This window comes from Rattus norvegicus, chromosome 20, assembly GCF_021556685.1.
Source record: "Rattus norvegicus strain SHRSP/BbbUtx chromosome 20, alternate assembly SHRSP_T2T, whole genome shotgun sequence".
Classification (NCBI taxonomy): domain Eukaryota; kingdom Metazoa; phylum Chordata; class Mammalia; order Rodentia; family Muridae; genus Rattus; species Rattus norvegicus.
The window spans coordinates 4475068-4487963 of NC_141553.1; the positions used below are offsets into that span (position 1 = coordinate 4475068).

General features: G+C 51.0%; 2 protein-coding genes across 2 annotated transcripts; one reads left to right on the forward strand and one right to left on the reverse strand.

Annotated features, from left to right (window-relative positions):
- The first annotated feature begins 425 nt into the window (after positions 1–425).
- Positions 426–1910, forward strand: Ly6g5b (lymphocyte antigen 6 family member G5B). The gene is given in 3 exon segments (NM_001001934.2): positions 426–605; positions 702–830; positions 1088–1910. Coding segments are annotated over 3 exon segments (585 nt in total). The 5' UTR covers positions 426–547; the 3' UTR covers positions 1486–1910.
- Positions 1911–3897: 1987 nt separating this feature from the next.
- Positions 3898–7991, reverse strand: Ly6g5c (lymphocyte antigen 6 family member G5C). The gene is given in 3 exon segments (NM_198739.3): positions 3898–4295; positions 5882–6040; positions 7866–7991. Coding segments are annotated over 3 exon segments (444 nt in total). The 5' UTR covers positions 7987–7991; the 3' UTR covers positions 3898–4131.
- Between the last annotated feature and the right edge of the window lie 4905 nt (positions 7992–12896).

The following is a 12896-nucleotide window of genomic DNA, read 5'->3' on the forward strand; positions in this document are numbered from 1 at the left end:
TGCTGCTAAAGGGGCTCTACCCTACAGCAAATAGAGCTGTAGAGGAGGCAAAGAGTCCCAGTTGCTCAGTGGTGTCTGTGTGCCCCCTGCTGGGAGAGCCGAGACACAGAGACACATCTGGAAAGGTTGGGGAGGCTTGTCTCTGGCCAACCTCTCCCCGAATAATGGGGACCAACCCTGCTGTGTAGGTGGACAGCAGGCAGTGCCAGAGACAGACTAAGCCGTGGTCCCTGAGGTGGGGGTATGGGCCTTTCAAGGCAGTGTCTGGGATGAAGACACCGGATAAAGCCAGCTGGTACTCGGCTGTGGCCCACATGGGAAACCAGACAGTGTGGGTGAGGACGGGCCATTCTTCCTGCCAATAGATAACTTCCTCCTCTGGTCAGGACCCTGCCTCAGACAGGAGTGCACCTCTGCACCCACAGCAGTTTCTGCTCAGACTGCCTGTCTAACCCATTCTGCCTCTGAAGATCAAGGAGTGTGATCCCAGGAAGGTGGGGCTGTGGGCTACTCCACGGGAGTTGCTCCTCTCCCCTGAAATTCCATAATGAGGGCCTGTGTGCTTGTCCATGTGCTGACCATGGTGGGCTTTGCCTTGGGGAAGGGTAAGTAAGGCCAGGGTCTGGAAAGAGTGGGGAGAGCTGGTCCTGGGTGTGCTTGAAAGACCTCCTGGTTCCGTCTCCTTTGTTCTCTGCGCCAAGCTCCGGTCGCCAGCGTCCGTACCTGCCACTTGTGCTTCTTAGAAGACCCTTCGATAGGCTGCATTTCTGGGTCAGAAAAGTGCACCATCAGCTCTTCCTCGCCATGCATGGTGATCACCATCTATCAGAGTGAGCCAAGCCCCAGGAAAGGGCTGACGGTAGAGCGGTGTGGCTTGGTCTCCTCAACATAAGGGTGGTTTGGGCCACTCAAGGACGAGAGTTATCTTTGAAGGGTGGAGGGAGGGTGTGCAGACAAGTGAGCTGGTTATTTTTTTTCTTTTCCCCCTCCATGAAATAAAACGAGGTCTGCGTGAGTGCGGGAAGAGTTAGGTTCAGGGGCCGCGGGAAGCTGTTAACCAGGATTATAACTGTCCCCTCTCCTCTAGATGTTAAGGTTCGCTTCCATGTACGGGGCTGTGGACAGCACCACTCCTTCCGGTGTCAAGAAAATCACGTCATCTACTACTCAGACTACTGGTATAGGGTTAATTGCTGCCAGTATGATTACTGCAACTCCTGGTCCAGTGCCCAGCACCAGAGCACTCTGCATGGGCCCCCAGGAAGCCATCTGGGTGTGCCCCTCTCTGAGTCTCAGATAAAACAGTTCTACCAGGCCCTGCACCTCCCTCTGCTTCAGCCTGACTTCCACACTCATAAGGTGTCTGAGGGCCCGGACTCTCTCATTCTGCCCCCGGGGCTGGGCTTGTCCATTGCCGACCTGCGCAAAATATACTTGTTCCTCAACAGTTCAGGACTTCTGGTTCTTCCCCAGGCTAGACCCTGACATGTCCCATCCCCCTTCCCAGATTCTGCTCTGGCTGGGAGCCTCGTCCTTTGAGCTGCCCAGATCTGCGAGCACTCAAATCCTGATACCTGTAATCTCCTAGGCTTCCTTCTGCTCTCCATGGCCAGCTTCTGTAGTGGCCCCCGGTCTGGCTGCTGGTTTGTCTCCCTCCTATTCAAGAATTTAAAGATGGCTTCTGCCCAGGCTGACCTGACAGTGTTCCCGTTATGAGTGTCCCGGTCTTCAGGTACCCTCAGTCTGGTCATATGCCACACCTAAGACTCAGTGCCAGGCTTCAGCAGGAAGGTCAAAGGGTGCCTGGACATCTGGCGCAGCGACCCCATTTCACCTTACTGCCTGCCTGCCTGGTGAGGGGTTGCGGCGGCTCCCATGTTTCCTCTATAATAAACCAGAACTTGGCAAAAATCTGTCATAATGTTCGGTGGTGTGTGCGTGTGCGTGTGTTTCAGTTGTGGGCAGGTGTAACCAGGTCAAAGAGTTAAGTGTGGGATTCAGACAGGATATCCAAACCCTACCCACTCTATTTGGTCTTTAAGGCTTCCTTTCAAATTACCCTAAAAGCCACATCCTTCCCCTCCCTCTGCTTAGCTAAAGACCAAAGCATGAAGGCAGTTGCCCCACTTCAACCGTAACCTTCAAAATCTGGAACGTTGGACTGGAGAGATGGCTCAATGATTAAGAGCATTGACTGCTCTTCCAGAGGTCCTGAGTTCAAATCCCAGCAACCACAAGATGGCTCACAACCATCTGTAATGGGATCCGATGACCTCTTCTGAACTCAGGTACAGTGTATATATATATATATATATATATATATATATATATATATATATATATGTGTGTGTGTGTGTGTGTGTGTGTGTATTATATATATACATACACACATATATACATTATATACATATATACATATATACACATATATATACATACATATATACATACACACACACACACATACACACACATATATATATCTTTAAAAAACAAAGCCTGGGGGCTGGGGATTTAGCTCAGTGGTAGAGCGCTTACCTAGGAAGCGCAAGGCCCTGGGTTCGGTCCCTAGCTCCGAAAAAAAGAACCAAAAAAAAAAAAAAAACAAAGCCTGGATCGTTAAGCCCACTCTCGGTGCCATGTTTTCACCTGAGAAGAAGCTCAAGTCCGTGTCCGGGTATAGTGAGCGAGCGAGTTCATTTCAAGGGTCCTGGCACCTTCTTAATCAAGCAGAGGCGGTGCACGCCTTTGATCCCCGCGCTTGGGAAGCAAGGCAGGTGGATCTCCTGAGTTTGATTCCAGCCTGGTCTACATAGTGAATTCCAGCCAAAGCCACACATTTGTCTCAAATAATAAATGGGAAATTTTCAAGCACAGAGAAATCACTCGTGGGTGATTTGCATAACTCTCTTATTCAATGGAGGACGCGTAGGTCATCCAGGTGTTACGAGCACTTCCAGGTGACTGCAGTCAAGCTCACCCCTCACAGCCCAGTGCTAGATCCTGCCCTGCAGGAAGAGGGTCACTCCCCTTTGCTCTGCTGCCTGGGTACGTCAGTCCTGTAGTTTGAAGTGGTCACCTGTGCTGGAGGAGGAAAACCTCATGATCCAGATCATGCATGTGCAGGTATGTGTGCCTAGGGGCACAAACATAGAGCTTTTGGGTTTGTTTTGGCTTTTCTGCGATTCAGCCTTAGGCTAGTCCAGGCTGGCCTTGATCTCAAGGCCATCCTGCCTCAGCCTTCTTAATACTGAGATTGGATGCATGAGCTAGCATATGTAGCAGCCTGTCCTAAACCTTCCCAGCAAAGCAAAAGCTTGTCACAAACACACTAGAGGAAGCTATTCAGTCAGCAGAAGCCTTTGCCGGCAGCCAGTGCTGCTCTCGTGCCCTTGCTGAGCACGCCTGCGTGGGCAGACGCTACTCCCAGCAGCTCGTGATGCTACCACACTGTGATGTTAACACTTGGGAAACGGAGGAGGGAGAACCTGGAGTGGGAGGTCAGTGAGGGGTATACAGTAAACCCACACTCTCCAGATTTACCCTGGTCAGATTTATGTAGTCACACCAAGAGACGGGTTTAGGAAGGGACACTAAACCCGGGAGTCAGAGAGAAGGTTCCTTGGTTTTCATGAGCCTCGTGTCCTCAGGCACCCCTCCTCCCTGGACCAACCTACCTTATCGCTCATACTCTACATCCTGCCAATATAGCCTCTGGACCTCTCCCCCCCACGCAGCTCTGGTCTAACAGTGTCTCTCGGGATACCTAACCAGCCCAGCCTTCACCAAATAAGGCCTTCCAGTCCCTCTTCAATTGTATACGTCCAGGGCTGGGTCAGTAGAGGAGCCCCATGATTGGGTAGCTTCACCTCCATCAGAGGAGACACAAAAAAAACCACTTTGCATACTGTTTTATTTTGGGGGAACGCCTGGGTACTTTGGACAAAAGAGGGGGCTGGACAAAATGAAGGTAGGAGAGCATTGTGGGTAGGGACAGAGAGGGGAGGCCAGCGTGGGGCCGAGGATACGAGAGTCAGGGAGGGCTACTGTGAGGGTTTTGGAGTCGTCCCCGGATGGGCTCAGATGGAAATCTGGAGGGCGGCTGGACGGACGCGGCTGGTTCCTGCTGTCCTAGTGCATAGTGTTCTTTCTGTTCTTCGGGTTGTTGCAGAAGTCCAGGAAGCAGCACTGATAGAATATCCAAAAGCCGAACACAGGGGAAGCCCGAGTATAGGAGCAATCCACCATCTGCTCCTTGTTGCGGCAGTCGCTCACCATGACATTAAAACCGCTGCCTAGGGAGGGGCCACAGACACAGAGCCCCCAAACGCACCCTCAGTCCACACAGATATCATCACCAACCCCGGCACCCTTCCCTGAACCGACAGAAAGCCACAGAGAATTGGACAGAAATGGGATGGCCGGCGAGCCTTGGGCACGGAAGCTTTTCGTGGGGAGATAGAAGGATCTGAAGTTGTGACTGTGTGGGGAGAGACGGACCCTCATGGACCATGAGGAGAAAGACATGGAGGTGTACTCAAGGCAGGCTGCAGACAGGGTGTGGTTTTCTACAGCAGAACAGGGTAGGACGGTGCCGTGCAGCTCAGTGGTAGAACGCAGGCACAAGTCCGGAGCTTGAGTCCTAGCTGCACCGGCGAAAGAGATTGCAGAAGACCTAGGGAGCGTGGGCTACAGAGAGCCTATCTCAAAATACCCAATAAAGTGTAAACAAGTCAGGCCTGTGGGTTTCACACACATGAAACCCTAACACTGAGAGTTCGAAGTAGGAGAATCAAGTTTGAGGCCAGCCTGGGCTGCATAGTGAAATATTTTTTAAAAAATGCTTAGAGTACAGTGGCAAAGCAGTAGCCCCACTTGCTCTGGCCGGGATTCCACCCAGTGCAGAAGACAGAGACTGTGTATTGAAAGGTGGCCAATGGGGGTTGGGGATTTAGCTCAGGGTAGAGCACTTGCCTAGCAAGCGCAAGGCCATGGGTTTGGTCCCCAGCTCCGGGGGGGGGGGGGGGGGGGGAGGGGAAGATGGCCAATGAAGGCAGCCGTTAATCAAGAGCACCATCCCCTGCCCAGTTCTTGAGTGCATTCCTGAGATCATGACTCTTGGGAAGAGGAAGCAAGAGGATCAGGAATTTAAGATTAGCCTGGGCTACATGGTGTAATTGTGGGCCTAAAAGAAAAGGAAAAGGGGATCGTTTCTGCAGCCACCACCAGTGAGACTCGGGCAAAGCTCTGGCTCTCTCTGCACTTCCCCCCCCGCCCCCCTGTTAAATGGAGGCAGTGATGCCCACTTCAGAGGATGCACCAGCTCCGATGTGGCCTCCACGTGGTCCACACTGAGTATCTATTAATTTAGTAAAGGTGACGGGTTGGGTAAGAAGGGGAACGAGGAGGTGCCATCCATCAGTCCTCCAAGCAGGAGTGATGGAGACCTCTGAATGCAGGCCTACAGATGAGTTGACGAGGAGAATTTTTTGGGGGGGGGGTGAACCATTCTGGGCTGGGAAGAAGTCTGAGGCTGCTAGTGAAAGCCAGGGAAGCAGACAGGGGTCCCCTATAATCCCATAACAAAGGATGGATCCTTGCCGGACGAGCCCTTAAGTGTCAGCAAGGCCAGGAGCAGAAGAGTATGTTCCAGCAGAGGATGCTGACCACTCAGGGCAGGCCAGGGCCCTTCAAGGCTGGACAGTGCAGGAAAGTGGGAGGCAGTCGGCTATGAGCTGAGGAGGAAAGACTGCTGTGGATCTGACAGAAAGTTCTGGAATGCCCAAGGGCAGTGGGAACAAGACTTGGTGTGTGGCACAGGACACTGGCAAGAGGCCTGGCAGGAAGATGGCCCAAGGCGGGAGGGAGGGAGTCCGCTTACTGTTCTTTATGTGCAGGGTGACGCAGGTGCTGCCCAGAGGTGTGAGGCAAGTGTCAGACCCCAGAAGGCAGCCCAACTCTTCTGTCTCCAGGAGACATCGGTAGCAGTGCAGGTACTGGTTTAGTGGAGGTGACTGGGAGGGGATGTCAAGATTATCGCCTAGAATGAAGACCAGTCCCATGCTTCATTCCAAGCGAGCTGTTCCTGCTCTGCAGCCATAAAACCTCTGCCTCTCTAAAGCCATCCGCCATAACCGAGCTCGTTACAACTCACTGCTCTGAGCTCCCCTTTAAGCCCACACTCAAGGGCAGGGTTGGGCAGGTCTCCGAGTTCAAGACTAGCCTGGTTTACACAGTAGCAGGCCACAGCCAGAGCTACATAGAGTGAAATCGATCTCAAAAAAGTTATCAGAACAACAACAAAAAACCAGACCTCCATTCTGTCACACCCCCAAAGAAATGTATCCATTTGGCATATATTTGGATATATAACGTGTATCCAGCATTCCATAAGCCTAATTTATGTTTACAGGAGAAGCTGAGGCTGTCCATCCAGCCCTGTCAGAATAGTCTTTCCTCTATGACTTAATTGTTTGGTATCTCATCCAATCCAAGTGCTAGGATTGAAATCATGTGTTAGGATTGAAGAAATGTAGTGTCTCTGTCTGTCTGTCTGTCTGTCTGTCTGTCTGTCTCTCTCTCTCTCTCTGTGTGTCTGTCTGTTTGTCCATCCGTCTTTGTAGGAATGATCTTTCTGCATGTATACCTACAGGCCAGAAGAGAGCAGATCCCTTTATAGATGGTTGGAAACTGCATGTAGTTGGTGGGATTTGAACTCTGGACCTCTGGGACAGCAGCCAGTGTTCTTAGCCACTGAGCCATCTCTCTAGCCCTCTGCCTTCTCTTTTAAGCATCACACACACACACTCTAGGTCTCAGTATCATAGCCTTGCCCGGTTTTCTACCTTCTTGCCCAAATACTAGGACTGCCACCAGTGAGCGTGCTTTCTTTTCTTCTTTTTCTTTTTTTTAATTCAGTTTTTCAAGAGTTTCTTCATGTAGCCCTGGCTGTCCTGGAACTCGCGCTATAGACCAGGATGGCGTTGAACTTGAGAGATCCTCCTGCCTTTACCTCCAGGACACTGGGGCTAAAGGCGTCGCCCCACCACTGCCCAGCTGGAACATGCTTTTTTTACTATGTGATCTTCAGAGGTGAGAAGTCAGAGTCTGTGTCCTGTAGACAGGAGACCCCCATAGCCCTGACTACCTGCCTTACTCTGTAGTCTGGTCCCTGGACAGGCTCATGTTGAATTTTAGCTATCAAAGGCCCCGCCTGTTTAGTCACCAGCTGAGCTGCCTGTGTCTGAAGCCCCCTCTTCCCTGGCGCCTGGTCCACTCCACATGCTAAGAGCCCAGGACTAGCAGATGGCTTAGTGTACCGCAAATGCTTGGCCACCAGCTGAGGTTAGCACGCTGTCACTCTGCCTTGTGGATTCTGGCTGATGAGAGTCTGGCACAACCCCAGTCCTCCCTATTCTGTGTTGCCCTTGGAACTGGAGAAGGTCCCTTCGGTATCTCCAGAACACTGTTGTTGGTACAGCAATGAGGCTGACCCAAGAGAGCTCTCCTTTGGGGTGACCATCAGTCATCGCAGCCCCCGGACATTCCCACATGGCCCATGGTATGGTGCCTGCCGCGGTTTAATCTGTACGTTATGGACAGAAGTATCGGACCTGTGAGGAACCCTTCTGACCCTTGGAGCAGTGCTTTTCAACCTGTGCGACACGACCCCTCTGGAGGCCAGATGACCCTTTCCCAAGGGTCACATATCCTATATTTACATTAATTCATAACAGTAACAAAATTATAGTCATGAAGTAGCAAAAAAAAATAATGTTATGGTTGGGGTCACCACACCATGAGGAACTGTATTAAAGGGTTGAAGCATCATGAAGGTGGAGAACCACTGCCCTGGAGCCACTTACCCAGAACCACGTTCATCGTGACCAGCACTGCTAAGAGAACAGCACATAAGGCTTGGGTGACACCATGGGGTCCCAGGGGCTTCAGGGACCAGCTGGCTGCAAGGCCTGACATGAAAGGCATGACTTCTCTCCAGCCTCCAGCCTGGGCTTATATTGGTTGGAGAAAGGCCGGCCAAAAGGAGGGAGAGGGGCAACCGTCTGAGGTGGAGAACGGCACCACAACAGGCAGTTCAGAGTGTCCTCAACCCACAGTGTCTCCGGTCTAATATCCTGGCTGGAGGCAGGAACTCGGAGGACTTGTCCCGTTCGTTTCCTTTCCTGATGCTCTGGTAGGAATGCCCTGTCAAAAGCAGCCGAGGGGAGAAGCACTTACTGTTTTTATTTATTGTTTTGATGTTGTTATCGTTGTCATTGTCACTTTTTGTTTCTGCTTGAGACGGGATCTCTCTGTGTAGCCCTGGCTGTCCTGGAACTCGCTCCAGAGACCAGACTGGCCTGGAACTCAGAAATCCACCTGCCCCTGTCTCCTGAGTGCTGGGATTAAAGGTGTGCGCCACCATGCTCGGCAAAGGGGGCTATCTCAGGTTATTCCAGGTCACAGTTTATCAGGGCAGAGAAGTCACAGCAACAGAAACTTCAGAGAACTGTCCATCCTGCAACCACAGCTGAGGACAGTGAGTGTATGCGTGCTGGTGCCCTTTCTCTCTCTCGAACGCCCCCTCACCCCCTCCAGGTTTATATGTGTGTGTGTCTGTCTGTATGGTATGCGGGTGACCATGAAGGCTGAAAGAGGATATCACATCTGCTGGAGCCTGAGTTCCCACCTGAGCAGCAAGTACTGTTCACCTCTGAGCCATGTCTCTAGATGTTTCCATTCTTATACAGTTCCAAATCCCCTTCCCAGGGACTCGAATAGCCCAAGCGGCAGGATCTCCCTACATCAATTAATGTAATCAAGATAATTACCCACTGAGACTCCGTTCTGATTCTAGATTGTGTCGAGTGGACAATTAAGCCAGCATGATGCTCATTCCACACTATTGGCTCCGACGCATTAGGTGTTGGAGACCCCGCTCTTCCAATGAAAGCCTAATGGGGGAGACAAGGACAGAGTGTGACCGTGACACCTGAGAAACGGTGGGGAGGGCACAATGTGGTGGGGACACCAGGGCCAGGGGGATTTCAGCAGAGAGGCGATGTGGCCAGATGTTTCGTAAACGTCTGTCTTTGTTGCACATTGGAGAATTAGGTGTTAAGAGCAGAAGCCAGCCTGTGCCTGGTGGCACTGGTCTGTCACTCCAGCTACTCAGTTGCTCAGAAGGATTGGTAGGTTTAAGACTTGACTGAGTTCAAAGGGAGCCTGGATAAATTTCACGTAAACTTGTCTCAAAATAAAAAGTAAAGTAAGCTGGGCGTGCTGGGGCACACCTTTAATTCTGACATCACCGTGAATCTGAGGCTAGCCTGGTCTACATGGGGAGTTCCAGTCTAGCCAGGACTACATGGTGTGAGACACTGTGTCAACTGACAGACTGACAGATTGGCAGACAGACAGATAGACAGATAGAGACAGATGGACAGATAGATGAGAGAGACATACAGACGGACAGATAGACGGAAAGGATGGACAGGGGAGGGAAGAATATTAGTTTTGTTGCTTGTGTAGCACCCACCTATGTTAAATCCCTAGCACAGGGTGGAAACCAGACCAGAGCGCAATTCCCAAGTTTAGTCATAAGATGGCGACATAGGATTTTTGGAAGCGAGGAATGATGTCCTCTTAGTAGACCAGGCTTCCCAGGAACTAACCCTTCTACCTCAGTGTCCCTACTCTGGGATAACCTGGAACCACAACTCTGAGCTTTACAGTAGATTCAGGGTTAAAACTGACAGACAGGTTTGGTGTCAGACAGAACCAGAACGTGGGATGAAAGAGGTGGAGGTTGGGGGGAGACTTGCACAAAGAAGTGACCAGGACCCACAGCACCTTTCTCTGCTGCGGGTCAGTGCACCTGGTCTCCACGCCCACAGACTCAGTGCTCCGAGGGCCCTGCTCCACGGCTCGCAGCGCATCCACTCTAAGGAGGATGCATGGTTGGCCCCCTGCAAACGCAACTGGGTTGTTGACTGGCAGACACGGCAGGGTTTGGAGCCAGCACGGCAGGGTTTGGAGCCAGCGCGCCAGTGGGCGCTCAGCAGTGGATGCCGCGTCCACAGAAGGTAGCGTGCTTGCCCGCGTCCTCCTCTCCAGTCCCGGGACTCAGGGCTGGACGGCTTGCTCTCCTTAGGTAGGTTGCTGGCTTGAGATTTTTGTTTTTGTTTTGTTTTTTTTTTAGCCACATTGTGCCATAGGAGACCCCTAATGCTTTAGTGCCTCCTCCCCCCTCCCCAATACTGTGAGAACTTTCCATGAATCATCACGCCTCAGGACTGAGGGGGACACCAACGGGGGAAGAAGCGAAGTCCTAAAAGATGGACGGGGGTGGAGGGGAGTAGGGTGGGGGTGCTTTGGGAAGGGGAGTGGCTATGGGTTTATGTTTCCGAGAACCAGAATGAGACTTAAAATGTTGTTGGAGGACTGGGGTAGTATCTGGCACCCACTGACACAAATGTCTGTTAAGTGAATGGGCACATAGTGGCAGAGATCGGGAGTCCTTCTCCCAACAGTGCACAGGACACACTCTGAAGCTGCGAAGGTTGAGTCCCTGTTGCAAAGGGAGAAAAGGAGTCACTATGGAGGTCAGGGCCATGAGACAAGCCAGGGATGTTTCAGGGGCCTTTTTTTTTTTTTTTTTTTTTTTTTTTTTTAAGATTGATTGATTGAGGGCTGGAGAGATGGCTCAGCGGTTAAGAGCACCCAACTACTTTTCCAGAGGTCCTGAGTTCAATTCCCAGCAACCACATGGTGGCTCACAACCATCTGTAAAGAGATCCGATTCCCTTTTCTGGAGTATCTGAAGACAGCTACAGTGTACTTATATATAATAAATGAATAAATCTATTGCTTGATTGATTATATATGTGTACACTGTAGCTGTCTTCAGACACACCAGAAGAGGGCATCAGATCCCATTACAGATGGTTGTGAGCCACCATGTGGTTGCTGGGAATTGAACTCAGGACCTCTGGAAGAGCAGTCGGTGCTCTTAACCACTAAGCCATCTCTCCAGCCCCGACTGATCATTTCTGTGATGACAGCTTCCCTGTAGGTTTTTCCTAAAGAGGGCTCTGCAACAGTCATCACGGTGACAGTGGCAGATGACCACATCCATGCTGAGGGCATGGCCTTGTGACAAGGGATTCCAGAAGGTGAACAGCCAAGGGATAGAATAGGAGAGGTCTGAGGACAGAATGGGTGCCACCACAGATAAGAAGAGGCACATACACAAGGGGCAGGCCACAGTGATAGCCTTGGAGAGCCAGCTTCTATGAGGGAAGTCACTCAGAGAAACAGAACTTTTAGCTGAGTGTTAATGGCTATGTTCATGAGGAGGTAGGGATGGACCCTAGAGGGCCCTTCTTTCCTGGCCCCTTGCTTAGTTTTGACAGCTTTGGAGGGTACACTTTCTCTTCATGGGGCTTGAGTCAATCTTCAACCGATCCTGGGAACTGTGCAGGCTTAGACCCTGATCAATGACAGTAAGGCGTGTTCTTGTCCAGGGTTTAGGGACCACGCCTTTTGCTTAGGTTTTGTTTTACTTTTTTCTTTTATTAAAGATTTATTTATTATATGTGAGTACACCGTAGCTATCTTCAGACACACCAGAAGAGGGTATCAGATCCCATTACAGATGGTTGTGAGCCACCATGGGGTTGCTGGGATTTGAACTCAGGACCTCTGGAGGAGCAGTCAGTGCTCTTGACCGCTGAGCCATCTCTCCAGCTGCTTTCTTTTCTTTTCTTTTCTTTTCTTTTTTTTTTTCTTTTTTTCGGAGCTGGGGACCGAACCCCAGGGCCTTGAGCTTGCCTAGGCAAGTGCTCTACCACTGAGCTAAATCCCCAACCCGCTTTCTTTTTTTTTTTTTTTTTTTTTTTTAAGTTAACCTTCCAGAGGGACCTCCCCTCCACTGGCCTAGCTTCCCCTTGCCCAGGGCCTAGCAGCTGGGCTGGGGATGTCAGCTGACTTTGTCTCAGTTTGCTGAGGTTACACACATGGAGAGATCTGTAGTGACTGCAGCCCCGGGTAGGGGAGTCCCCAAGCCACTACTTCCTACTTCCACCTAAGATACCTACCGGCCCCTCCTGATCTGTACCCTTTATTCTAGAAGGTGGCAGGGTGACAACTCCCTAATGGGTGTCTAGGAAGGGGGCGCTCTTGTGTTCCAAGGTAGGGGAGATAAGACTAGAGGGTCCCTGGGCTGAACAGACTTAGTTCCAGGAATTTAGCCTGGAATGGTAGGGTAAGGTTCATGAGCACATTCGATTTGGCTTTTTTTTTTCCTTTTCGGGCAGGGTCTCACTATGTAGCCCTGCCTAACCCGGAACTTGCTATTTGTACAACAGCCAGGCTTTGGCCTCGGAACTGCCTCTGCCTAATGTATGCCACCATGCTCTGCCCAGAGTAGGTTCTTTTTTATTTTTTTAAAGATTGATTGATTTGGGGCTGGGGATTTAGCTCAGTGGTAGAGCGCTTGCCTAGGAAGCGCAAGGCCCTGGGTTCGGTCCCCAGCTCCGAAAAAAAGAACCAAAAAAAAAAAAAAAAAAAAGATTGATTGATTTATTATATATAAGTACACTGTAGCTGTCTTCAGACACCAGAAGAGGGTATCAGGTCCCATTACAGACGGTTGTGAGCCACCACGTGGTTGCTGAGATTTGAACTCGGGACCTCTAGGAGAGCAGTTGGTGCTCTAACCGCTGAGCCATCTCTGCAGCCTGAGATGCTACACACCACCCTGACTGCCTCCTCAGTGGGGCAGAGAGGATGCCAATACCAGCTCTCCACCAGCTTTTGCCAAAGTCAGAGACTCAGAAACTGTGCTGTCTCCCCTCTTCTAACCACAAACCTCAGTCACGATCACCTGTCAATCT